This window comes from Rhea pennata, chromosome 2, assembly GCF_028389875.1.
Source record: "Rhea pennata isolate bPtePen1 chromosome 2, bPtePen1.pri, whole genome shotgun sequence".
NCBI classification, from domain to species: Eukaryota; Metazoa; Chordata; class Aves; order Rheiformes; family Rheidae; genus Rhea; species Rhea pennata.
The window spans coordinates 62,286,953-62,314,687 of NC_084664.1; the positions used below are offsets into that span (position 1 = coordinate 62,286,953).

Sequence of the window (27,735 nt, forward strand, 5' to 3'; positions counted from 1 at the left end):
ATCATTTACTACTTCCACCAGATCGTTTTTCCTCCAAAGCCACCCAGGCAGCGAGTGCACTGTATTTATGAGAAAATATACTCTTAAGTCTAAAGAAAATCAGACTTTTAAATTAAATTGCTAATTCCAGAAAAAAAATAAAAAAGTCAAAAACTATTCAATAATTATTTCCCTATCTCCAAAACTTGTAACAATCCATATGACACATTCCAGCTTTAAGAAAATTACTGGCATGTGTGTAAAGCCCCACAAGCTTTCTCCACATCAGATTCTACTCCTGAATTTTATGTGGCCTTTAAAGACCCTCTTTGCAAAGCAGCAAAAATCATAAAAACAAAGATATTTTTTGTTCACTTCCTGCCCACAGTCATGCTAATGTGATCCTTGCCCTCTCTTCTCTCTAAATAACTTACCAACCAATCCTGCAATTTCCTGGGATTCTGCTCACGCATTCTTCTACTCTCCAAGGTAGCTTTAAATCCACAAGCTGATATAAGGATTATTATTATTTTAAATACAAGGGGGTCTGGTAGCAGAAAGGGTGTTTCAAGTTGTTGCTCTCTTGTGACTATGAGGCACATATACCACATACACACATGGGGCTGTTGTGGCAGCAACCCTTCAGGTAGAGGCAACTTTAAAAAGCAGTAATTAAAGCTCTAGAAGCACAGACCCCCTTTCAAGGGCTCTGTTTTTCCCCTCTCCGTTCCCCCCGCCTTTTATGGGCTAAGGAAATGCCCTACTTTGACCTCTTCCTATGGGATCTCCAAAAGAAAGTTCAATTAAGGGATGGCTGAAAGAGGTCTTTATGAAGAGGCTGATCCTCAGTTACAAAACCTTTGTAAAACCAAGCCGTATATCTATTCCTGTAAAATAGGTTCAAAAATAAATCATATAACTAAGAAAAAAAAAACAAACAGCTAGCTGAGGGAAATGCCTGAGAACTTGTCTCCTGCAGCCTTTTCTGTTACAAATTACTCGTTATTACTTGTGTCACCTTTTCACTTCCTCTCCTCCTATCTCTTATATAAATTCTATGCAGTAAAAATCCCATATGGTTACTAGGCAGTTACTTAGAACTCCTGTGGAGAAATCAAAGAAGAAAATCCCATTAAGTTACTTGCAGCTTCCCTGAACAGTCATTCCCTATGTAGGTATTGATGAGACAGGAAATTACATGGCAAAGTCAGTGTAACAGTTGATATTATTGATACCTGAAAATAGTTTAGATTTTTTTTCCTTACAGTAAATAGCATTTGGAGAAAAAAAAAAAAAAAAAAACAAAAACCAACCCCCCCCCACACACTTTTCTACTCCTAAAGCAGCATTCCATGTTCACTGCAGCTTTCACTACAGAAAACTATTTAATGGTGCATACTGTGTATACAGGCCAAGTAACAGCATATGACCTATCTACTGCCTAAAATGGCTTTTAGAACAGCTAGTCTGACCAGAACTTTTTGGTAACTATAGGAAGCGACTATATCAAAAGTTCTACCCACGAAAAAAAAAAAAAAAAAAAAAAGAGAGAGAGAGAGAGAGAGAGAGAGAGGGAGGGAGAATTTTCCAAAAGTAGTGAACAGTAACACATGAGGTCTTCTGCAGCTCTTTCATATGAGAGTGATTTCTTGGAAGACATATTATTGCTCAGACAGTGGGCACAACATTAGAGTCAGATGACATTAACTGAACACAATACCGTACACTAAGTACATACACAAGTACTATCAGTGAATACATAAATTTTTGCAGAGTCCACGCTATATGACAAGAATTTGGGACGATGGCAGACAGCGACAAACAACAAAGGATTTTTACACAGATGGAAACAAGGCATTCAGAAACGTCTTATGTGCAACAACCCAATGTGGGTTGTTTCACCCACATTAAGCAGTTACTCCTATAGTGACCAATGTAACATACATACACACGCACACACTAGTAAAACATATATAAATGTCTAGTTATACTATTATCACTACCATTTACCATTACCAACTACTTTCAGAAGGATTGCAAAGATGAAACAGATTTGTTCAATATCCTGTTTACACCCCATTCAAGGCATTTTACAGAAAGACAGATAAGTAGCCCAAGGCAGAGAAAAGTGATGTAAGATGACACAGCCTTAGCTGGCAGTATCCCACCTAGTATATTCCATTCCTGCCTCCATAATGAGGCCTGCGACTCAAAGGAGGACACATGGACACATTATGTGAGGGGACTCCAAAGGGGACTGTCCATCTCTGTAAACCAGCTGTTTACATAGATTCAAAGTAAGCAGGCAGGGATGTGCAAAGCAACTTCAAGGGTTACACAGCACATCAACAGTCAACTTCAGAAAATACAGCTTTACAGATAAGGTGTGCTTTACTAGGTCAGCCTAATGGTCCATCTCACCCAGCACTTCATCACTATGCCAAAAAGAAACACTCTTTAAGGAGATTAAGCTACCCCTGACACTTTGTTGTCCATCCCCTTCACATTCTCCCTGCCACATGAGGGACATTGAAAGGTACATGCCTGCCCAGTCCCCTTTATGTCTGCTCAATGGACCCGTTTTCCAAAACTTTTGTCAAATCCCTTTTGAACCCGCTGGCACTTTCTGTCCGCACAACCTCATGTGGCAGCAAGTGCCAGAAGGTCACTACCTTCTTCTGCCCATTTTAAAGCAAACTCTTACTAGCTTCAATAAGCAACCTGTAGTTTTAGCCCTGTGGGATCTGATGAGCTGTTTTGCATTCAACTTAGACACCATTTTTATGGTTTTGTAAACCTCTATCACATTCCTCCTCCATCTTCTGCTTTCCAAATTGCAAAGTCCCAGTCTTTTCAGTCTCTTACCAAAAGAACAGCTGTACCATCCCCTTGGACCATTTCAGTTAATTTTTTCTGTACATCCTCTCATTCTATTGTGTCCTTTTTTACATGCAGGGATGAGAACTGTACACAATACTGGAGATGGGGGCACGCCAAGATGTTATTTAGTGCAAAATGATGCCCTCTGTCTTGTTCTCAGGGCTTTTCTAACAATTTGCTGACAGTTAACTCAGTAGTGATATTATGATTAAATCTTCTTAGGTAGTGTAAAAATTAAGGCCTTTCTCATAAGTTTATTCAAAATACCTTCCAGGTAAGGGCTCAAATGTTCCTGGGAGGCATATATGTAGATCCACTTTGTGATTTGCAAGTTCAAAGGAATAAAAACCTAATCTTTCATGATGTGTGAACAAGATTGCTTTGACATGCAGATCACTGTTTTCAGTTGTAATTTTCAAAATCTAGGTAGGTCCAAACCAAAGCTCACCGTGGACCTGGTTTTGTATAATTATCATTGAAAAGGGTTGGTTTAAACACATATATGCAATCTTTCAAAGTTTCAAGTGAGTTGTTAAAAAAAAAAATACATATATATATATATATATAGATTTGCTCCACAGTCTGCTTCAATTCCAGCTGCCAGAAAAAACACACGGGTCGTTAGCTTAAAAAAAATAAAAAATAAAAAAATTTTAAAAATTTTAAAAAATAAAAAAGTACTGGCTCTCACACTTGGAGCCTCTCACCTTAACTTTTTACTTCAGAGTTGTAAGTGAGAGCTAAGAGCCAGGCAAACAGAAGGCTGTGCAAGATGTAAGAAGCAGCAGCAGCATAAAACTAGCCTGACACAGGCTTCTGGACTAGAGGACCAATACCAATAGGGATCCAAGGGAGTACTGGTGTAGCAGTAGCTTTGCTGCTCTAGTGAGACAGGTCATATGCCACATACATTTAAGTATTATTCTTTCACATCGCATCCATTTACATTTTTCATTTGCAGACAGCTCATGTTTATTAAATACCCTGGTAACAAGAACAGGATTGATACCACAAGACAGCTGTCGTCTTCATTCCTGCTACCCCTTCCTTGTCCACCTCCCTTGCAGAGGACCCTTCATCTCGGTATCAGCTATACATGCTCTTTTCAAAACTTACACAGTCTTAAGAAAAAGCTGCATCAGCTTTCTTTGAAAGATGCTTTTCACTGGAAGAAGAGGTAGCACTAGAGAGTAAAATGCTTTGAAAAAAAGTCAGATCATCAGTTAAATCTCTTTCCCCCTGCTCGGCAGCTCAAATTTTACACACAATATCCAAGAACTTTTTCACGTTTTGTGGTTTCCCAGACAGTTAAGTCCTTCCACTTATGAACTGGCTGAGATTTGAACCCAGATGCCAGTCGGGCCAGGTCTGCCCGGAGGTGGGCTAAAGAAAGGCAGCACCCCAAGGAGTCCAAACACACGCCCACCAGCAGCCCTCAACACCCTTCGGTAGGGTCTGAGCAGAGCAGCACGGCTGCTGGAGATGGGCAAGAAAGCAGTCTTTCTCCTGCCAAATCCTCCCTGCTCTCCTTGACCCAAATCCCCTCAGGAATCAGCCTCCTATGGAGAGCTGGAGCTCATTCTCTTACCTCCCCACAAACAGAGGGGCCTGCGGTCATACTTTGTTCTCAATGTAAACCACTGCTAGCTCTCACATTTCATTTTTACCACTTTTCACATTTTTGTTTCTACACCTTCATTTCTCCAGTGCACATGAATCTGTGATTGGAAAAGTAGAGAAGAAAAAGATGGAAAGCCCGTTAAACCAATCATTACTACAGACACTGGAAACTCTCTTTTTCATCCTCATCTCATTGGCAAACCACACGTTGTTCTATGTGGGAAAATACTGTACAAAAGAAATGCCTGAAAGGACTGTGTGCATCATGAAAGCTCAGTGTTTGTCAATGGCCTTTTTTTGTTAAATGAACAGGCCTTGACATCTCTGAGGCTGCAACACTGAATATGTGGGATTTGCAATCTTCATATGATGAAAGGGGAGACACAGACAAACAGACTAGAGACACCGCTGAAGACTAGACTTCACATCTTCAAACAGGGACAAACGGCTACATCTGAATACACCTGGTTCACCTTTAGGCCACCAAAAAAAAAAATGTTGAAGGATATTAAAGAAGTAAAAATGCACAGACATCAGGAATCCACCCTTGAAATGTTGACAGTTAAAACTGTTTATTTTTTAAAAATATTCTTTACCTAGAATCCCTAATCAAATTTCTTGCCACTGTTGCTGAACTCTTGCAGCTACATAAAACTCACCAGTGCACAAAATACACATGTCCATGCAGATTCTCTCCCTCTGTCTTGATAAATCCTCAGTGAACAAGTTTGCAAAAGCAGCAAATGCACTGAGACCACACAGCAGCCTAACATCCTAACCTTCCCGCGATGTGACGCAGTTAGTCACAACGGTGAACACCAAAGAGCTACTGAGAGCTATCACATATGGTAAATCATTTTCAGTGCGATAAGGAAGAAAAAAAACAAGGGGATAAAAAAAAGGAATTTACCCAAATCTGCAGAGCAAACAGAGAAACAGAGAGCGGAAGAGGTCAGTGAGAAAGAGAAGGCAGGCTGGCACAGCGATAGACAGCAGCAGCTGTGTGCCAAGGCAATGAACAGGAAGAACAGCTGAGCGGGATGGGGATGCACATCAGTAATCTACTGCTGAGAAGCGGGAGGAATATTATTAACAGTAATGCAGTGAATAATCTTTGCAATTTCACACAGGTAAAGCTTATTGCAGAACTTAAGCTTTCCATTTTACTCTCGCACACCTGCTCGATGCAGGATGCTCACACACTCAATTTGGTACCTGGAGTTTGTGCAGGTATACAGATACCCCGTATGAACGGGCTGCCAGCACTGTTACCTTTCAGGTATATCACTTATCCTCCTTCTCCAAAAGAAAAAAAGTGTAAAGTGTCCAGGCTAAGGAAAAGAAAAAAAAAGAAAAAAGAAAAAAAAAAGAAAAAAAAAACAGACAAGCAAGCTTACAGTTTGCACACTTTATATGAGTGCATTTATACATACTGAAAGTTCATAAATCATGTAAGTACCAGTCATCAGTCAGTATCTGCCCTCCTAATACTTTTCCTATCTTAAAAAAAAAAATCACCTTAAATGGTTATTCAGTGGCCGTTATGGCCAGTTATTTTAATGACAGAGGTGAACTAATAGTGGTGGAGCAAAGCAATACTTAGTGCTTGAAGGTGGTCTCTTAAAACTCAAGAACACTTAATGAAGGTGGTTTTTGGTATAAGCATCAAATCTGTGCCACGGGCCAGGAAATCCAAACCCGTACTGGCTCTCTAAGCCAGATCCCAAGTCCCGTCGCTTTCCTGTCCAAGTACTGGAGCAGCAGAGAGGAAAGGGAATCCTTCCCACCCCCTGACGAACCAGCAACTGGTCCTAGGCCAGTGCCTCCCACCACCACAGCCCAGTGGATTTTAACAAGGAGAAAGAGATAAAGGTGATACAGCAGTGGATGAGAAATTATCCTCCCCCCCTGAAACACAGTAGGGACTGGCTTATTCCTTTGAGGAACCACAGGTACCCGTTGTGAGTTAGGCTACTTTGATGCCCTGACAAACCTTTTCAGGATCAGCAGCAAGATGTGCTGGTGCCCTAAACACCAAAATGAAAACCTGCAATCTATATCCAGACCATGAAAACAGCTTGCACTATCTCACCAGTGTTCCAGACAAACACCTGATTTCCAACACTTTGTTCATGCCACAATATTGCAATAGGACTGCTCACTGGGGTAGGATAAGCACCTGGCTGGTACAGTATCTGAAGATTGACAGAGAAAAGCACAGAAACCCTAAGCACCCAGCCCTAGCCAAGCAGCTGCAACCTGGTTCACACTTGGAAAGCATGAGATTCACATCATCGTGAACTGTATTCAGGCTCCCAACACTCAAGACCCATTACTTAGTTGTCAGTCAGATTCTGGATTTAAAAATCCTAGTAATTCACTGTCATGCAGATATTTAAGACTACTAGCACGTAGACTTGTCTCTGAATACATAAACTGCCTTCCACATTAGATCTGTCTAATACAATCTTTTTCTACTAATTCAATAAATAAGTTTATCAGTGCAAAGAAAAAGACAAAATGTTCATATGTAACATGAAAAGTCTTGGAGCTCCTCCAGTTAAGAGATATAGCCAAAAACATACTACACTGAAATGCCATGTTCAAAGTTGACCAGATAACCCTGAAGTCATAGGGCATCTCTTTGGGGACTTTATTTTTCTTCTTACATGACCTTTGATTCTGCAAATCTGCTGAAACATTTCAGAAATATTCATATCAAAGTGTTCTAAATGCATTTTTTCTAAAGAAAAAGGTCTGTTTTGAACAGCTTATTATAGCACTTTACTTTGGGGGATTTCAAAGTTAATCTTTCAAAAAGGCTGTTCAGTAATAACATCAAAATCTAGTGGGTCAAAGACAATATTTTTACTATGTTCTTCACAGATTTCTAAAAGTTATTTATATTTAAAAAAGAAAACTTTTTACATGGCAGAAAACAGTTTTATTACACAAACAGCAGACAACTAGGTTCTTAATAAACAGATCGCTTCTGTATTTGCAGATATAAAAATGGCCTGGATTCAACTCCCTGTCCCTTCTTAGGGCCTTCATTTTGCATTTTGCCAGCCAAGAAAAGCAAAGACATCAATTAATTGCTGCACACAGAAAAATAAGACCTAAAATAGGATGATCTCAATGAGAGAAATGAACTGTTGTGTTCTTCAGTGAAATAAAAGGACACACTCCACATTTAGCATTTCTGACTTGTCTAGTACAAACTCAAGGGAGTAAGATTAATTAGTTCTAGGTAGCTTTAGTTAAACTTGCAATCCCATAACTATTATGATCTACATTAATGATAGTAGCTCATACATAAAACAGCACTAAAAACATGAGCATGACGGGAATTGTGTTCTTAACTATGCCTCATTTTATAAAGTTAGCTTACTTTATATAGTTAGGATCCCTCCAATCAATAATCTAAAACTTTTTAATATAACAATTTTAAATAGGCATATTTTCCGGATGTCATTAAAACTAAAGAACAAAAACTCCCTTTTACAAGGTTTTGTTTTTTCACAACTAAGTGAGTGGAGGAGAAAACAATGTTGGACATAAAAATATCTATTGCACACTTCCTAGTCTAGCTTCATTTCTTTCACTGAATCCAGTTTCACTTCTTTGGCATTGTTTTATTGAGTTTCCATAATCCTTCCTATCAAGCCATAATAAACCATTTTTAGGAAACTGCATCAAACTAATATTGCAAAGACTTCTACACAAAATTCATTAAAAGATAACCTGCGTGCCATTTCAAAATCAGAAATGCTTACTCAAAAATCCTTTTCCAGGATGTAATTACATTACTTTCATTAGACAGCAGACTACTTATGATAAGCAATTCATTTTGTATTTTTCCTGGTGTTCCTGTGTGGTCTTGTCAAACAAATCCACAGCAACAGGTTGATGAAAAACACTACTTGCAACTGCAGATTTTGCGTATCTTCTATTTATTCTCTTCTGATATTATGAGATAAGCTGTACCCACCACTTCGAACAAACATCTCACCAAATGTTTATCAAATGATAACAGTATACTAAAGCTGAAAGTCTTCATCTGTACATATTTATATTCCCCTGTTGTTATTAACCAGAGATGATATTCTACAGAGTCAATTCCCACCTAAGCCCTGACAGGTAAATAAAAGACAATCCAATGGAAAGCAAAGACTACACAGGGTAGTAATGGGTAGGCTTGTACTTTTACTGAAAAATGTGGATACAAAAAAATAAATATAGCCAACAATAACAAAGCTTTTGGTTCAAAATATTAGTCACACCACAACACTTCTAGGATGCTCAACCTGAAAAAAAATAAATAAAAAAGCGCTAAGGGGAGATCAAAGTAAGCCTGACGGCAACAAACAGCAAACTAAGGCTCCTGTTCAGATCCCCATGTTGCTTTCATCTCTCTCACTGACCAGGTCTAACATTCTTCCTACTTTGATACCGGAGTACCACTACATAGTAGTGCTCCACTACTACGGAGTATCAGCAGTTAGGCGCTGCCAGGAGCATCACAGCAGATCGGCCACACACAAGATTCAGTAATAGCTTGCCATACAGAAAAGGAGGAAGTAGCTGGCTATGCAGTATTTAACTTTTGCATTATTTGAGGGAGGATCTCACAGTAAATGGGATGCATTAGATGATGTTCATATGTGATTTGATGTTTGGCCTGCAGCTCTAAGAATTGTAGATAAATTCAACAGCAAAGAACACGAGGTACAGTAAATAATGTCTGTAGCAAGTTAATCATCATAATTATATCTGCTTCTGCTGAATTGCAGACTCTCATGCTCAGAAGCTTTGAATTAAGTTACCCTTACCTCCACTTCATTATCTGTACCATTTTCAAAGTCATTCTAATCACATAGATGGGATAAGGCCCTTCTTTCTCTGTCCCAATGCTCTCCACCCTTCTGACTAGCTACTCCCAGACATTAACCTCTAATAAGAAGAGGAATAGGAAAATAGCTGTCTTGACAAATGACATCAAATCCAGTCACTGACTAGCAGACAGTGCTGCTAACTGGGAGCTGCATGTTCCCACCCAGTCAGGAAAGATTTGTTTCCACTATAACCTCAACGCCTTCTCTGTCATGTGAGTGAACCAGCACAATGTAAAATTGCTTAAGCATGAAGACTGCACTCAACTAAAAGGTCTAAGGCCCTTGTGGAAATGGGAACCAAATACAATAGGCATTTATAAAGTTATTATACCACGCCTGCTCTGTAGCTGATTAACTTGCTCACTCACTCAAGGACAAATGGTTAAACTATTATGTTGAGAAAAACAATTACATAAAATGCAGTTGTTACCTAACTCAACAGACCTGCTCCCTTCTTGTAGCTCAAAATAGCTACTCACTTTTGATTTCAAAAAAACTATCCTAGTTATTTCCCTGTTACTAAACCTAGGATCACTTATCACAGTGAGTAAGGTAAAACTCCCCATAATATATGCTAAACTTGACTGTAATGGTTCTCCTCTTTAAAGGGCCAAAGAATCGACTCGAACACTAGATTCGTCCCTCTAACTAGCAGGAGGCTCCACAAACCATTACTTCTCTTCCTCATCAAATACACTCCAATCTGAACAGCATCACTCTGATAGAGTGTCTCAGCTCTGATTCTCTTCTCTTGAACCATGGTCAACCCCCCAGATTACCTGATAATTAAGTCTCTTCAAAGAAAAAAAAAAAGAAAAAGAAAATAAAAATTCTCCAAAGGTACTCTCATATTAGTATGCTGGAAAATCTTTCTCTGTTCACCCTCTTCTTTCAGAAGAATGTCAATTTGATTTAAAAACTCAAAATTCTCCAACTATTGTATTTTAATTTTTTTTTTTGGGGGGGGGGGTTGCACTTTTGGAAGGTTTATTTAAGTTTTCACAGTTGTCACTGCTCCCTCTGCATCACAGAAAAAGGATAAGATTCCTAAAACAGACTCTTCAAATAAAACAATTTCTAGATGACAGCAATTTACAAAAATAACAATCCTGTGATGTAGCTGCAAAACCTGAAATAATCTCGTAAGAATTTGCAGCAAAATACATCATCCAGGATTAGCAAGTGCCCATTTCAAAGGCTCATACTAGTTTTGAAGACCCAATTGCTCTGACATATTCTTTGTTGTTACAGAGTGCGTCACACTCATATCAGTCCATACTGCAGTTGAAAGCAAAATGAACATTTTAAACGTTCCACTGTCTGGACTTCTCCATCTGCAGATCTGCTAAATAGGCAGACCTACTAATTGATTTTTTTATATAAAAGTTGTAAAGAGAAAAAAAAAGATACGAAAAAATTTAAATGGCATAAATTAACGCAGAAGAGGTCATCTTTCAAAAGCAAGCTACCAAGTCTTGGTCTAGCCAAAAGTATTAGTCAGTAAGCATTCATGACTTAAAATAGTTTGCTCAAAATGCTAGAGTGATCAGAAGCTTTCTTCCTACAGGATCTTTGATCCGGTAAACTGGGCTTCTTTACAAGCAGCAAGCCATTTAACAAAACCAAGCAGCTAAGGGCAATCAATGCTACCACAACACTGTACATATAACACGCCTGTCGGTATACAGTTACCTATTTTACATTGGCTTTTTCGTACTATATGGCCTTCTCCATATAATTCAGTTTAAGTTGAAAAAAAATGTACAATTTTCAGGTTTTTTTGCCTAGCCTGACATTGTATATCAAAGTAGTGCTCTCCCTCTCCTTTAGAGCACACGTACAATTTCCAAGCTAGAATCCAGTCTTCCACAGAAATGCAAAACCATACTGATCAAACCACAAACACAACATAAAATGTTCTCCAGATTTGGGGTGTTTCTAGGGGGATGGGGGATAGGTGTGTGTACACACATGCCTGTGTATACACACACAGGTATATATATAAAAGATTAATACATATATATATTCATAGATATAGATAGGTGCTGGTCACATTTCTGTTTATATATGTTAGCTTCATCAGAACCCTGCTCTACTTTTTCTTTCCTCCCAGTTTGCTAACATTCCTTCAGCAAAAAATTTATAATCCCTCAATTTTGCCATCCAAACAAACCTGATGCCTCCAGGCATAGAGCCTAGTGCCTGTATGCTGCTTTTATTGGTTCATTTTCATTACACACATGGGTTTAAGGTAGTAAAATAGTTTATAGCATGCAACTCACAGCAGCAGACAAACCACAAGGAATTCACAGATGTGATTACCTTCTTCTAAGTTAAAAGCATTACTTCAGAAAGATCAGCATACAAAATAGCTTGATTTGCTGAGGAATGAACATACCTTGGTTTGTCCACCAGCCAATCCTCCAGACGAACTGTTGTCAGCCTGGTTTAAACAAATGATTGCTTTAATTAGTAAAATATTACTAACTGACAGGGCAAATTCCAAAAATACTTCACTACAATTAGAAATTTTTAGCCTTTTTTTCTCTCCATTAAAATAATTTTTAAATCATATTTAACCCCTACATGGCCACATGGGTGTGCTCTAAGTATGCCCATTTCTCCTTTGTCCTTCAAAAAGACAGTAAGCAATAAAAATGTCTCCCAAAGCATCAGAAAAAAGCTTTCTGATCTATTATCAGAAAATCAAGGCAGCGCTTCAGTCCTGTTCTGGTTCAGATCCTGCTGGGACTAAAGTTGTTCCAATTTGGTCCTGCATCCAGTTCAACACCGACTCAAACAACATTTTTTTTTTTCAGAAGTTGGGGGGGGGGGTTATGAAGAAAAGCAAAATACCAATCAACTGTTCAAAACAACTAGTTTTCAGTTCAGGTTAAGTTCAACTCCCAGCTTATAACTATAGTTTTCACCTTTCCTTAGCTGTGACTAATTTATCACCTTTTCACTCTCTAGAAACTCTAGTTATCCTTTGACTACCTTTGACTGAAAAACAGGAGGTTTATTTAGCAACCCAAGAGACAAAAGTTTGCCACATGTCCAGGAGATCCCAACCTGCCCCATGCAGCCCCTCATTAGTCACATACACTGCACAGCCACCAGCAGCCTGTGTTTATGCATGACAGGAACATGAACTCTGGAAATAAAAATCATCTCTGCCATAATTTACTACTGACAAAACAGGTAAGTACATCAACTCCAGGGCAGATCCTTCTAAACAAACAAATGTTGTCATTTTGCAAGCAAATAGAGGATGAAGCTTCATACTTTTCCTTAGAACGGAAAAAGTGACTAAATCTTTAAAAGCCAAACCAAGCCCTGGACACAGTAATCTGAACTACTGTATCCTGTATGCTCAAGTTTAGTGCTCGAGTTACAAGTATGACAAATGAATCTTTCCCATGCAAAAGATGCACAGGTACACAAGATACTAATTTTATAAGGTCTGTACAACATACACAGATGCCACTTTTTGTTCTTATTGTTTGCATATGTTGCATGTCTAGGCAAATGCCTTCCTACTAAATTAAGTGTTTTGTCATAATGATATTTGCAGAAAATTTAGGAGTTTTCATTACTCTGCCTCTTTATCAGCACTTGGCTGTGTTTAACCGTATATGATAACAGAAGAGCCCTCTGTGAAAAGGAGAGGGCTGCTTTGACGTTTCAGTTTAAACAGGAAATTTCACCAGCCTCCTTTCACTGAGCTCAGGATTTGATTCTTGGAACTCTGTCCCAGCAATCCAGTTCCAAGCAAGAAAGATGCCTTACGAAGTCAGCTAAGTGAAATTTTTGTTAGAAAATTCTAACAAATACAGAGAAACTACCTATAATTTAGGCTTACACTTACAGTTGTCTAACTCATGTCGTTATTTATAGCAGCCATAACTTCCAATTTTTACAGCCAGTACGAATTTGTGTAGCTTATAACCTACAGCACTGTTTACTTACATCATGACCTATGCTATGACTTTTGTTTTACTGTTCACCTGTTTCAATCTAGAAGTGCATACTTCCACAGAAGTAATAACTCTCATTCTCCAAAGACAATGATACATATATACTAAGTTCCAGTATCTGCCTCAGTTCTTAAAAAAATCACTTTTGCAGATATGACACAGTGAAAGGTTCTCTCTCTCTCTCTAATTTCCCTTCATCGACGCAATTTGCCTTAGCCACCAGCTTCTCTTGCTGGAGAAACATTTGTTAAAAAAGCAATTCAAGCATTAAAAAAAAAAAAAAAAAGGGAAAAAAAAAAGCTGCTGTAAAATGGTGCTGGCTAGCTGCTTTTTTAAAAACACTACCAAATCTTGTCTGAAGGTCAAATTCAGGATTGCTCAGTGAAAAATGAACAAGTATCTATTACCTGAATTTAACCTCAAATACACAAACTGCTCTTAGCAAAGGCCCAGCAACTGATGGCAAAAGAGAGTCACCCAGCATTTGCAGCAGGGATTAAATCTGAGTGCCCAGAGTTTCTCCTAAAAAGGCCTCCAGGCAGCAGGGGAGAAGAGTCCTTGTACCCTTTGCTGAAGGCCCTAGAGCAGTGACAGGGAGCCAGCAACTATAAAAGCAGAGAGATAAGGGAACAATGTTGCATCTAATCAAAACGGAGGAGACAGTAATTAATCATGTTGGAATGTGGCCAGGCTCCCTGGTCATTCACAATGTGAAGAAACAATATTTGGGAGACTTTGAAATAACCCAAGAGGTAACTGCAACATTCCAACCAAAACAAAGCCCCTAGATACCCCTAAATTCAAATTTATAAGCAACACGAGGGAAAACTCCTTTAAATAAATACTGGAAGTTTAGGCCATTTCAAGACAGTCTTTTTGGTTCCAGAAGAGATCAACAGATAGATAGGGCTTTGGCTATTAAATTCTCTTATTTTGTAGTATTAAGAAGAAATAAAAACTTCATTTGTGGTGTAATATGCTTGCACATACATGAAAAGTCTCAAACACTACATGTACACACTCAAACCTTTCCAAAGCATCTTCCGGGCTAGGGGAAGGCCAGAGGAAATCAAATCCCCTCAGTAACCTGATCACTGCTACCTTACCTGCAGGATAAGCATCTGGGTAGAATTCCAAAAAATTCCAGTGTCAAGAAAATTCTGATACTTTTGAAAATTTTGACTTTAAAGAGCAACTTGAGAGGAAGCAGGACGATATTGAGTTCAACAGAACACAAGCTTAACAAACTTCAATAAGTTTGGTTGAGAAACAGAGCATAGTATTTAATAACTGACATCACCACAACCCTCACCTACTTTCAGATCACTTTGGTCAAACATACAGGATTGTTACTAATCACTCACACCTAGGCTGTCAAAAATTAAAACAGACATTGTAAATACCCTCATGAATATCATCAGTGTATTATGGATTATTGATGAAGACAAGCTTCCTAAACGCACTGAAGTTTCTCCCCAATAGCAATATTCTGCAAGTTGCTACACCATTATGAACTGAAGCTCAGGGAAGGCAGAGAGAGCAAAGAAAGAATTTGTACCCCTCATCCTGCAGGTGCTCCGAGTACAAATACACATGGATCAATGATCATTTCTTAATGAATCACAGCTTAAGCAAGAGTTATGCAGCCCTGCTTCCATCTACATCTTCCTTGCACTCTCTATCTAGTCGGAAACTCCAGCTCAGCAGAGAGAGAGAGAGAAATATCTTCCTGCAGGCAAGAATGAACAATCTCTCCCCAATTACAGAGCCATGTGTGGGCTATGAGCAATTTTCCAAACATAAAAGGAAAGAGGGAATTTGCTATCCATATATTAACAAGCTAAAACAAGCCAACCTGCAGATGGAAGGGATCAAAGTGTCTATTTGAGTCACCTCAAAATTAATCCCCTGCAGGAATGTTTTTCCCCCTCTTTCTCACTATGTTCCCCCTAGTCCCTCCCAGACCAAAAAGTCAAGCTCAAAGAATGCATCCAGCTATTAGATGAATACGATACTCCTCAGAATACACGCACCCTCCTTTTTCCTTTAAAAAAGACTATGTTCTTCCCCCTTCCCCCTCCATCCCCAGGCACGCACATGCAGATAGCCAAGAGTCTGTTCATGTATCAAATGCAATACCATGTTTCATCAAAAAGATTCACTTCAGGTTTAGGCTGGGAATGGCACAGGGGTTTCGTCACACTGATAGATCACACTGATAGAGATATGAATGTCCTTTGCAAATGCTAGAACAGTAGGAGTAATGTTTACCACGAACAGTAGGAATAATATTTATCATCTGTAATACAGATTCTTTGAAGCATCCTTGCATTTGAAGCAACCTTGCATTGTGAATTAGAAAAAAAAAAAAAGAATATATTAAAACCTACCTGCCATAATGTCTAATATTTTTCAGTATGTAATTCACCTTCTAGCTGCCACTGGCCAACTTCAGTTTAGACACAATCAGTGAGATATCAAGAAGACATCCAGGACATTAACAGTCTTGCACTTCTTTCTCTTCAGCAAGCTGAAAACTTGACTATCATGATTCTGAACAGGCCTAGGAAGAGTCTTATTCTGCTAAATAATGGACAAAAAGCCAAATTCTTCTAAAAAGGCCTAGGAAGCTCAACGTTATCTTAAATGGGCCAGCTCCCTTCCTCCCAAAGTATCAAAGTTCCAATTGTTTGCAAAAGAAGGTAAAAACAGACCAAGAAAGTAGTAACTGGTGGAGCTGGGAAGAGTTACAGCAGCAATATTTATGCAGCCTATTGTCGTAGGCCAGATCAAGGAGGCAACACTACAAATCTCTGCTGCGAGATTACAAGCAAATCTATACTGCTATCACCCATATCACATAAAGTAGCTCTGCTATATGGAAAAAGGCATCATTTTTGAAACTGTCACCTACAAAACCACATGGCTACAATAACGACAGGGAATATCAGTTGCTCCAACAACTCATGGAACAACATGAGGTGTGCCAAGCAGTGTTAACAGAGAGGAAGCAATGGGCTGGGAATGGGGGCTTTAGCTTCAAAGTCCCCTGCTAATTTCATTCTTGAGCTTTGAAGTTTTCTCATTTCATTTTCACTCACAAGTTTGCCACAGCTTCCTTTGCAGAGAGACAATACACAAAATTAGATAAAAGGGAGCTAAGGTGGACCATTTCAGCTACCATCCTCTTTTTTAAAGGAGTCATAGTTCATAGCTCTGGTTACCCCTTTTCATTCAGATTGCAGAGAAAGCAAGAGCCTAAGGCGTATAATCCTCTTTAGACTGCCCAACAAAACAAAAGAAGGAAAAAATTCTCTAGAAAGTTCAAACTTTTGTCCTCATCAGTAGCAGCACCAGCAGTAATTCAAGTCCGTTTTAAGCAGTGTTTTTGGTAAGGCTCTCCAGGGACTGCATGAAGGTCCTGGATTTATTTCATACAGGCCACTCAAGAGCAACCAAACCTGGTTTATAAAGTCTTTCAGAATCTCAATTACATAGAATAATCAAACTATTTATAAACAGTGTTAGTCTCACATACCAAAATAAAAAACGGACTGTATGGCATATATAAGTATAAAAGGATGAATATAACTTACAAGAATACACAGGTATACAACTTAAGAGTTACATACCATTTATTTGCACCAAGAAGAAAACATGTTTCTCAGAAGCAGCACACATCCTTTAATCAGTCAAAAAAATGCAGTCACTACACAAGCAAAACTCATCAAATCTTTATGGTAAGAGAAATTATATATATAAAGGATCATAGGATAACTCAGATTGGAAGGAATTGCAGGAAGTTATCTAGTCCAAGCTCCTGCTCAAGATCTCTTTGGTTCAATACATATTTTCCTTAACTTTTAATATAAAAATAATTTTAAGGACTTGCACACAAACAGACAAGCTTGTCCAATAAGGAGGAAAACAAGAGCACTAAGATAGCAAACAATAACCTAGACTCCTGAGAACATCAAGCTCCCCATTTCACCACAGACAAACATGACAAATATTTCACCACAGATATTTTACCACAGAGAAAATATGGACAAATCTTATATTTTTTTATGCTGCTGTGCAATACCTCTAAAATGGAAACCCCATCTTTTGCAATGGGGATGGGGATGACATGAAGCTAAGTAATTCTAAAAAAAAAATGTATAAAATGGGTTAATATAGTTGTACTTGAAACAACAGCTGTAATTCAGTTTTACTACATCTGTTCCTTTATTGTTCGTTTTCTCTTACAAATACTCAGAATTAGTAGAAGAGGTTTTTTTTTTAGTGAGCTAGCATATTTCTCTTTCCCCTTTCAAAAGTTTCAGTCATATGGTTATAAAGCAAACTTGCATACAACTGTTCTCAATTAATCAATACTCTCAGTGCTAAAGCACAGATAATTAACAGGATACAATACATCTTTAAAAAATTATTCAACTAAAAATAATAAATAGAAATACAAAAGGCATCTTGAAGTACTTCACAGAAAGCAGTAAAACATCCTACAGCCAAATAACCTTTTATTCTTCCAAGTATCTTGCTGAAGCCAGTATGAGTAAGGTTCCTCTCTCACAGCCTCCCAAAATTAATTCATTACAAATACAGTTAAATCTCTAATCCTGGCAAAAAGTAAATTACTTTCAAATATGCTTTCACAAAAACCAAGAAATGATTTCCCTACTCCTGAAGGACTAAATCTTGTTAAATAAAACATAACTCATGGAACTCAGGTCTGCCAACTCTTAATCTCCATGAAACACAGGCGTAACAGTTTAGGCTGTGGTCCCAAAGTGATCTTGACAACCACTGCGTTTCCCAGGAACTCCATATTCAAAGACTTGCACTGGTTGAAAAATATTACTCCAGAGATGTTCTTTCCTTTCTTCACAGGACCTTTCCATATCACTGATGAGCAGGTGTATTTTCATTTTTTCTCTACCTCCCTTCTTGATATCTTTTCTCTTGCTGAATGCTTCTCAGCAAGAATTCCCACATCCAAGAAACTGTCTATGCCTTCAGGCTGCATGCCATAAGGGTGGCTACATGCCATGCAAGGGAGAGCCTCCCAAGTCTGCTGCAGTAACTAGATGTGAAAGCCTCAGTTTGTACTCTAGTGACTTCAGTCCGTTAAATTCACACTTTTTCCAAACATTAGATTTATACATTCAATAATCGATCCAACTACATCTGAAACATTTCATGTACCTGCCATATCACACTGACATTGCAGTGAATCTTCACATGAGAAGATAACACTTTCTTTACAGCATTTTCAAAAGGGACCAGTGCAGATTTCAAGATCTGAATATAATAAGTGGAGTTACACCTGAACTGAAACTCCAAAAATCTGTTAAGATGTACAACAAATTCCACGGTGAGGATGAACAAAATTGTTTCCAAATTTCATGTAATTAAGAAATAGAGGAAACTTTTTTTTTTTTTTCTGAGAACTGTCAAGGTAGTTAACTTGCAGATAAATCTGGATTTGCCCTGCATGCATGCATCATTTCCCTCCCTACAAAGTGCAAAATTCTGCATTCTTTAACAACACTACTCAATATTGAAAAATGTTTCCTTCGTGAGCTCTACATGTCTTCAGAGTAGAGCACTTATTCACTAGGTAATAACTTCAGATAACTATAACAGTACCCACACAGATAAGCCCAAGCAAGTAAACCGAACAATTGGAAAATATATTACTCTATGGTAAATGTTAAAACAGGCAATGCTTTCTCTAAGTAAACTCTAAGAGAAGCATCCATTACCTTGGAAGACTTAAAAGGAGTTGATCTAGGATGCTCAGGAAGGGAACAAAATTCATAATCCTCAGAATGGAAGGAAAGAGCATAGAAATGTGATTTGAACCTCAGCAAAGTGGTGGGCTTTGACATTAAGGAAGCGAAGCCACTGCTTCCCATTGATTCTAGGGAGAGGTAAGGCTTTCCAGTTCACAGCTCTTCCCAAACTGGAGTTTAAAGGATCTGCAAGGACTTGCTGCCATTTAAATGCTTGCTAGTGAAGACTGCCCAGCCTTACCAAGTGGGAAGAAACATTGGGTGAGAGATCGCGTGGTCTACCAGGCTAGTCAGCACACAGAGTCCTTCCCACAGCAGCAATGCCAACAGTCCTGCTTCAAGCTCAAGATATGCCATTTCATATCATTAAGTAATAACAGATATCTGTGCTGTTACTACATCTGAGAATCTGAAGTAGCTTTTCAAAAGGTAGGAGTTACTATCATCTCCTAATAGATGGAAAACAAACCTCAAGGAGGCTGAGTTTCAAACTTTCTAACCACATAATAGTTCAAATTAAATTCCAAGCCATGTTTGTGACCAAAATATCAGCAAGAGTCGGAATCAAACACAAAATGTATAAGGCTAAAATCTCCTTTGCTTGCGCTGCAAGCATTAGTCACCACATACACTAAAAACAATATAAAAACTAATCAAAATTTATGAAAAGGAAGGAAAGTCATTACTCACATCTTATAATGGCTCAACTTTACCATGATCTCTATTAAGCAGTATAATTGTATTTTCATGTAACCTCATACCTGCAGCAAACGTAGTTTCACACGTGTGTAAAGTGCTACCCAGATCCACTGAGGGTTTACATGAAGCATTCATTGAATAAATCAGGGTGGAGAAGATGTTTTCTCTATTCCAAATGAGCACATCTCATTCAAAAACAGTTCTCAAAGATACTTCTGATTATCTACAAGTTCCTTCCAGCAACCTGCTTCTTTAATCACACAATCACTGACTACTTTCAAACTATTATCTGAAGCTAGATTACAAATCAACATTTCAACTCTTTTTCTCCCCCAGAGCTGCTGTTCTGTACTTGCAGGTTCCAGATGTCATTGCTGAACATGGCCACTTTTCCCGAATTCCTTCCCAGACTTCTTTTACCACTGAGTAGCACACTGTCTCCTGAGGACCACAGTTTGAGCTGAGGTTCCTCATGACATAGCTTCTAGTTTCCTGGAAAGGTCAGCTAGTCTACTCTCTTTACCCCTCTAACCTACATAAAGAGTGACCATCATCTCCTCAGGACAGGATCAGCATCTGCATTTCAAAATAAAGCTGAGCCTAACAGCATGCATAAACACAGGGAACAGTTGAAGTTTTTCAGTTGCACAGAAACAGAAAGTCAAAAACTGCATTTTTAAGGTTTTTTTCAAAGCACCCTTTTGCACAGTAGAGAAAGCAGACATTTCCCAAATGAATACTCACAGCTAAAGCCAAAAACTTTTGGCAGCACTGCTCTCAAGCTTCATGGGGGTTGGCGTTCTGGCTGGCTCCTTGCTAGGTTCCTCTAGAGACGAATTCTCTCCCTAAAACTACAAATCCCATGATGCACCTCAAAAGCACTGAGGACAGCAGACCTCCACTGTGCCTCAGGAAACCCAGCATTTGGAGGGAGTCCAGTGACTGGGGGGAGTGGAAGGGGGCGGGGGGGAAGCATATTCCATGAAGCAGCACAGGAGTAGAAAAAAATATTAGGTTTTGAATAGACTTTTTAAGCCTTAAAGGCAAAAATCCCATGGAATAAAAATAAGTTTCCAACTGGAATTAAATCTATTTTCTTCCCCCTCCTGCCTCATCAAGCACCTTGAAAATCTCATGTAATTTAATACAGGCAGATAAATCTAAACATATGCTTCAAGCCTAAACACGTAAGTGCGCTTTTGCACAGCAAACAGACAGAGGAGCGGCACAATAGCTCCAAAACATTTTAAGCAACCACGATATACGAGACAGAAAGAAATGACACAGTAAAGGAATATTGCATCCCTAAATATACTAGGGAACATGAAAAGCTCTCAAAGTAATGCAGAACAGCTGGATTCAAGCTGCAGCAAGGCCACTGCTGAGTATCTCCTGAAAGGGAACACCTGCAAGGTTATAATAAGCACAAAACATGGAACTTTTTCAAAAGCAACTAGAGTTTTGTTAAGTCAGCCATTTCTTTCAATGGTCACAGTATGCAAAGAAAGTATGAAACTTGTCAATATTTACTCATCACATTTTACTTGTGGATGGAGAATGTATTTCTAAATAAAATAAGTGTACTGCTGACATCTGAAAAATGCAATTTTCCTTTCTACAAGCCACTACCAAAGAACAACAGCAGCTATGATAGAACAGCAGATGTTTATAGTTGCTTATAAACTTAGAGCTCAAAAAATTCCAGCATTTGGCCTAAATAAGAGTAAGTAGAAAAACAGTTTTAAGAGGGAATTGTACAATAACAATCACAGTGTTTTGACTAAAATCTACCAACTTAAAAATCTACTGGTTAGAAGCCAGTTTATTACTTAAAGCCTATATTCCCAAAGAGTTTGGTCTTAAACACTCAAATCTGTTGATACTGTCACTGCAAACAATGGCAAATTTCCCAAAGACTGCAGGGAATAGGTCATAAATTGTACTTGATTTTTGATCTCCCAAATCAAATCCATGTCAACTGAAAACAAAAATAATTCTGAAGGTTGACAAGGACTGCTGATAGCTTCGAGAATGACAACTGCCAAAAGGACAATACACCTCAGGAAAAGCTTATTTTTAATTAGCAAGGTACCTTGTATTCATAAGGAAGTGTGTTCCAAGGTTTTTCAAACACAAATTTAATTGATTAAATATTAAAATCAACAACAAGGAATTTAACTGTAGAACTAGTCAGGTTCCCAGCTATCACTTCTTGACCATAGCAACAGGCTGTTTATGAATTAAAATCAGGTAACACCTCCTTCATCATACCCAAAGGGAACAGCTTCTTACTGAAATCTATGTAGCTGATGTGTCTATATATAAAAGCAACTTGCCCACAACCTGGCAAAAGTACAATGTCAACAATTTGGAAAAAAAAATACATTTGGATTGCAAACAGTATAATAGGAAGCCTGAGATATACCAGGTAAACAAAACCTAACACACATGTTCAGGAAATCACATGTTCCCAGATGTACAAGCACACAATACCCACAAAGATATTCTTTGCATTCACAGTTACTATTTTTAGGACACTGACTACTAGGGAAATGGCCTATAACAAGCCACTACCACCTACTAATTATTAAAGCTAACCAAAAACAAGCTCAGGTGCATATACAAGTTGCATTTCCATGACTAACTGATCTGCTGCTTAGGGAATACTCACCATTTCTCCCTCTTCACTAGCCCCAGCAGGGGTGGAAAACAAGGTGGCCCACAATGTGGCATGGTGCCTAACACTCCTAAAGAAACCAAAGCCATTAGAGCTGGGTGTTAAAAGTCAGTCTGGCTCCAGAAGAAACCTACAGAGAGTGATCTCCATGAGCTCAGAGCTGGGTACCAGACAGCCAGAAGCACTTGGGCTATGCCTGGCCACAGCACCTCCCAGTCTCTCCCAGTACAGCTCCTCCACTTCATCCTAAACCACCCAGCTGGGAAAAAGAGCACAAGAAAACAGCACACAGAGCAGGAAGACCAGGTGGTCCCTAGGTCAGGACACTCTCCAACAATGTGGAGCGCCCAGGTTCGAGTTCCTGCTCTCCTTCGCTTCTGCACTGCATTGCACACAAACATCCCCAACACAGCACTACCAGATCAGGGTCCTCCTGGCTCAGTGAATATTCATGTACTGCAGGAGTCTTGTCTCACATCCCAGAATCAACTCTTTCTCCCTTCTTTCCCCATGGGTTGCTCTTGATTGCACCACCCCCCTCCCCCCCCCCAAAAAAAAAAAAGAAAACACACAACTTTTCTGCCGGGCAGCAGCAAGCCATCTCCTCTGGCCACTACAAACCAGGCTGCTGCCCTGCACAGAGATAGAGCCTGAGATAGGAGGACTTAGGCCATCTGGATCAGAGGAGCAAGCTGCTGATGCTGCAGCTGGATGACAGGAGAGGAAGGAGGCAGCAGCTTCTGCAAGGAGAAGTGACCGCAGCAAGCTGACATTCCAGCAGGCTGGAGGCAGGTGCAGGCGATGACACATGACTGTTGGGCAGTCCAGTCCCTCCTCATCCCCTCCAGAGAAAAGGTGGTAAGCCAGGTGAAAATGTCCACTGTATTCCTCCAGCCACCTACCAAATCCCCAAAACAGAGAGACAGAGACCTAGGATGGGTGGGTACCTGCGTGCTTGCACAACTATCCACACAACAGTCTGCACTTCTGGCAGATATAACCACTCCTGGCAGGTATAACAACCCCTGTTCCTAGTTTCTTAGGCCAGCGCTCCTCCTCCCCTGACTGGTCAACAGAAGTAGGAACAAAGCACAGGAACTCATGCTGTCTTTCAAATGTACAGGAAGATCCTCAGCCTTAGCCCCTGGTGAAATCAGGACTAGACTGCAACCAATCTAGTGCTTCTTAAGGCTTTAAAAACAAAATAAACAAACAAAATATAATAAACAAAAAAATCAAGTGATCCTAAAGCATCTCAAACTTTTTTAATATCAAAAAGTCCCAATCAAATGTGTGTCCTAATCTGCTAAGAGCCACATGTTGAGACAGCCTCTTTCTTGAGGAGCTTATGAACTAGTTCAATGCAAAACAAGTGCAGAGCAGACAGGATGGGAACAAAAACCACGTATAACCGGCAATCAATGGCAAAGATGACAGAAATGGCAAACATGGCAACACAATACTGCCTTCTCTACCTTGTGTCAGTAGCAATCTCAAATAACATTATCAGTAAACCTGCTTCCCACCTAGTCAATGATTTTTTTCTAATTGCAGACAATCCAGTGAATACTATTTTAAATAATCAGACAAAATAAACTAGTCAAAGTCGCTGCCATATACCAAATCAAACAGCACTTATGTCTATGCTTTCTGAATGGATGATAGGATGGATGAGCGGACAGTAGGGGTGAAGGATACAATAGCAACAGTCTAACTGCACGTGACACCAAACCAAAACCAGGCCCCAGACCAGAAGTAATTAGGCATCACTAAATCTCGGCATCTGCATTACTAGCCTCAAGCCTCTCTTTCCACCCTCCTGTGTGGTCTGGGCCAGCTCAGAGCAGATGTCATTGCACCTCAACTTCTCTTTAGGCCAACAGCAGTCTGAGGTACACATTTCTTTTTGCCCAAGAGGGAGCACTCATCCCTATTCCCAAAGTCCTGAAAGCTGCTGTATTTGGGGTTAATAGGAGACTGTAGGCCCCAAAAGAATAAGAAGATTGCTGAGCTGGCTTACAAGTCTTGTACCACAGGACCAGGAGAAATGATGCCCCCTAGCATTACAGTGCAATGCAGTTTTCATCTTGGGCAGATTTCCCCAGGAACAGACTCAAGTCCCACAGCCAAAGCAGACTAGCCAAGTGCAGTACATGTTGGTGAACGGGTAAGAAAAATATTCTTCCCCAGAGGGTACTTGCTGGTATGATATCATTTGATTCTTTCACAATACAGATCTCAAAATGGGAATCATTTTTCCATGGCTTCCTCCAAGCATGACAATTCAATGGTTCACACATTTAACATAAAAGTCAGGCTTCTGCTCATCCCTTGTCATGAAATAAAGTCGTACTAATTCGAAGAATAATTCAGTTTGCATAACCATATATATATATATATATATATATATACACACACACACACACACATACATCCTATTTAAATACACATGGCTTCAAGTATTTAAGTGATGCTGCTGAAACACACATTACTAGACTAGTCATTTTTCTGAGACATGGTTTATGGTCCAAACAGAAGTTACGGCACTTAATGCAGAAATCCTTGTGTGAGAATCAGTTGAGATGCTCAATTTGGATAGCCTTATGCCATGGATATCTATAGAACTGTTAAATACATGGCAGTTCCTAAGACTGGTGACTCCACATAGAGAGCACCACAGCTTTAATAATTTTGGTTACTTTCAAGGAGGTTTCACAACCAGTGAAGTCCTGCAAGATGTGAAAAGTCACCTTTATGGACAACTGAGCACAACATGCAGCTGCACATCTCTAATGCGGTAATGAAGACCAGTTAGTATCTTCCAAGTTAGTGTGTACAGAATAGCAAGCCCAAATCATCATGGATTATGTAGGCAAATATGGGCAAGTAAGTTTCATGATTATACCCGCAAGCACTAAAAGTCTTCTAATGTAATGAATAGCATTTTCCTATTAAAGTTTCCCACTGCAATTAGCATGGTGCCTATTAAAATAGCAGTAATAATACCTAGTTCATTTAATTCATAGTTTCTACTGACCAAAAGCTAGTAACACTGTATGTAAACAGAAGTATATAGCATAGCAGTATTTCTTGAATTAGATTTGCTAGCGAACAAGGAAACAAGCTTCTACTCTTCACTTTCTCAACAACTGTAGGATCTTCTTCAAATGCTTTCATTTTAAATTTACTGTCCATACTAGAGAATGCCAAAACTAATTTATTGATACTAAATGCCTGCAAAACTACTTAAATTCTTTCAGTCTCCAGTTGCTAAAGAAACAGTGTTACCACCTAACAAAACACTATTACTCAACAGTTTAAATTGCAAAATGCAGAAAAGTGCCCTGATTTGGCAGTCTAGAAACCTTATTAAAAAAGAATAAATAAAATTCTCCCTCAGATTACACTTCCTCTGTTTTAGCACATGTATATATGGGAGGCTTTTTATTATTATTGATGCAAAGAAACACTGCCAGAGAGTGCTCCTCTCATATCTAACAGGATAGTATTACCCAAATGTAAATTGTCCTGGTCAAATTATACAGTGGTATTTCTTTTTTCAACATTATCTTCTTCAATGGATTTCATTATTACGAGCTGCTGAGAAAGGAAGGCATAGACAGACTTATGGAAGAAGGAAGACAAACCAATTTCGTTCAACTAAAAAGACAATTGTAAACACTTCTTCTGAGCTGTGGGAATGCATTTACAGTGTGAAACACAGGAGGCAAGGGACAAGAGTGTAGATGGTAGGTTAAAAGTTTTTTTATATATTTATTTATACATATATATATATAACTATGTTTATATACATAAATTATTATATATAATGATTTTTGAAGACAAGAAAGAACTACATATTTACTTATATTGCAGGGTTCCACAGCTTACCCAACTAAAATCATTTTCCTTAAAGAAAAAAATAAATAAATAGCATTGTAATCAAAAATAAAAACATATGCCTGCAGGTTATTTAGTTTAAGTCATGATCACTCTCTTTTCACTCCATCCACTAAGATACAGTTTACAACTAGCTGGGTAGAAAACATAGATGCCCTCATGTCTGCATTTTTTGTTTGTTTGTTTCTATGGTTAAAGCTTAAAAGATAACACCACCACCTTTGTCTTTCAGTAAATACATGCAGGAATGATAGATTAAATAAAAAAGCAAAGCTTTAGAGCAAGCGCCTCCTGAATATGTAAACCCAAAAGACTGTTCTCTAAACACCATTCTTTCTCATTCCCCCAAATCACAAAGAAATACATTCCTAAATGAATTAGACATCCTCTTTCTGACGTCCCCCAAGCTAAAAGTGTCCATGTAGCTTAAGGAACTACAAAGGCATAACAGCATCTTCCCTTCCTCTGTCTCCAAGGCTGCTTAATTTCCTCAGATCTTTTCCAGTGGAGGTGGACTGGAAGCAGGCTGCATCAACACACCTGTCCATTAGATTACTGCAAATCAATCTGTCACTTTATGCCTCCAGCAATTCATTATCTCAATTTTGTTATCACACAGGTCTATACCCACAGGGTAATCAGATAGGAAAACAGCAGGAAAAAAAATGGTGAAAGCTTGGTCCCTGTGAAGCAAGGCAATGCTAATTTCATATCAGCGACAGATCACTACAATAGACCCTGCAGGCTATGGAAATTCTGCCTTAATACATCAACGACAGAACAGCTCTGCCCCTCTCCCTGAACCTAGGAGTCCTGAGTGTGCAAGTCCAGTTATTTTTTTAAACTGTGTGAAATATTAGCAACTTAAAAAGCAGAATTATATTGTGAAACATATGAACACAGAAGCTATTACCATAACAAGCAGAGGAGGAAAAAAAAAAGGCTTACACGTATAAAGTACATTACCATTATCACTATGGACTCTCCCACACTGCCATAAAAATAGTTTAAACTTAACTCAACCTCCTGGCTCTCTCATTTATCAAATACAACTCATTATGTTTATTCTGCCATTCCAGACATTGCACTAAAGGATTAATTTTAAAAGCCAAGATGAATACTATGAAGTACACTTCTGTCAGGTTGCTATGAGTTTTACAATGAGCAGGGTAGCAGATTGCTCCATTCCAGGTGTGAAATATCATCTTCCAGGCTGCTTTTCTGAAACTCAGTTTTCATTCATCAACAAAGGGCAAGCCTCACTTTGGGATCACTGGCCTGCCAAAAATTTAACAGCCCTGACATTTCCAGGA

At 38.9% G+C, this 27,735-nt stretch overlaps 1 protein-coding gene across 5 annotated transcripts in view; it reads right to left on the bottom strand.

Annotated features, from left to right (window-relative positions):
* Positions 1 to 27,735, bottom strand: part of TNS3 (tensin 3) — a 304,944-nt gene that overhangs the window by 194,258 nt on the left and 82,951 nt on the right. For 3 of the 5 annotated variants that reach the window (XM_062569611.1, XM_062569610.1, XM_062569613.1), the window contains exon 2: positions 11,773 to 11,817. The exons of the other annotated variants lie outside the window; for them this stretch is intronic. In XM_062569611.1, the coding sequence (XP_062425595.1) occupies positions 11,773 to 11,817 (45 nt within the window). The remainder of the gene's footprint in view (positions 1 to 11,772; positions 11,818 to 27,735) is intronic. 5 annotated transcript variants of the gene reach the window in all.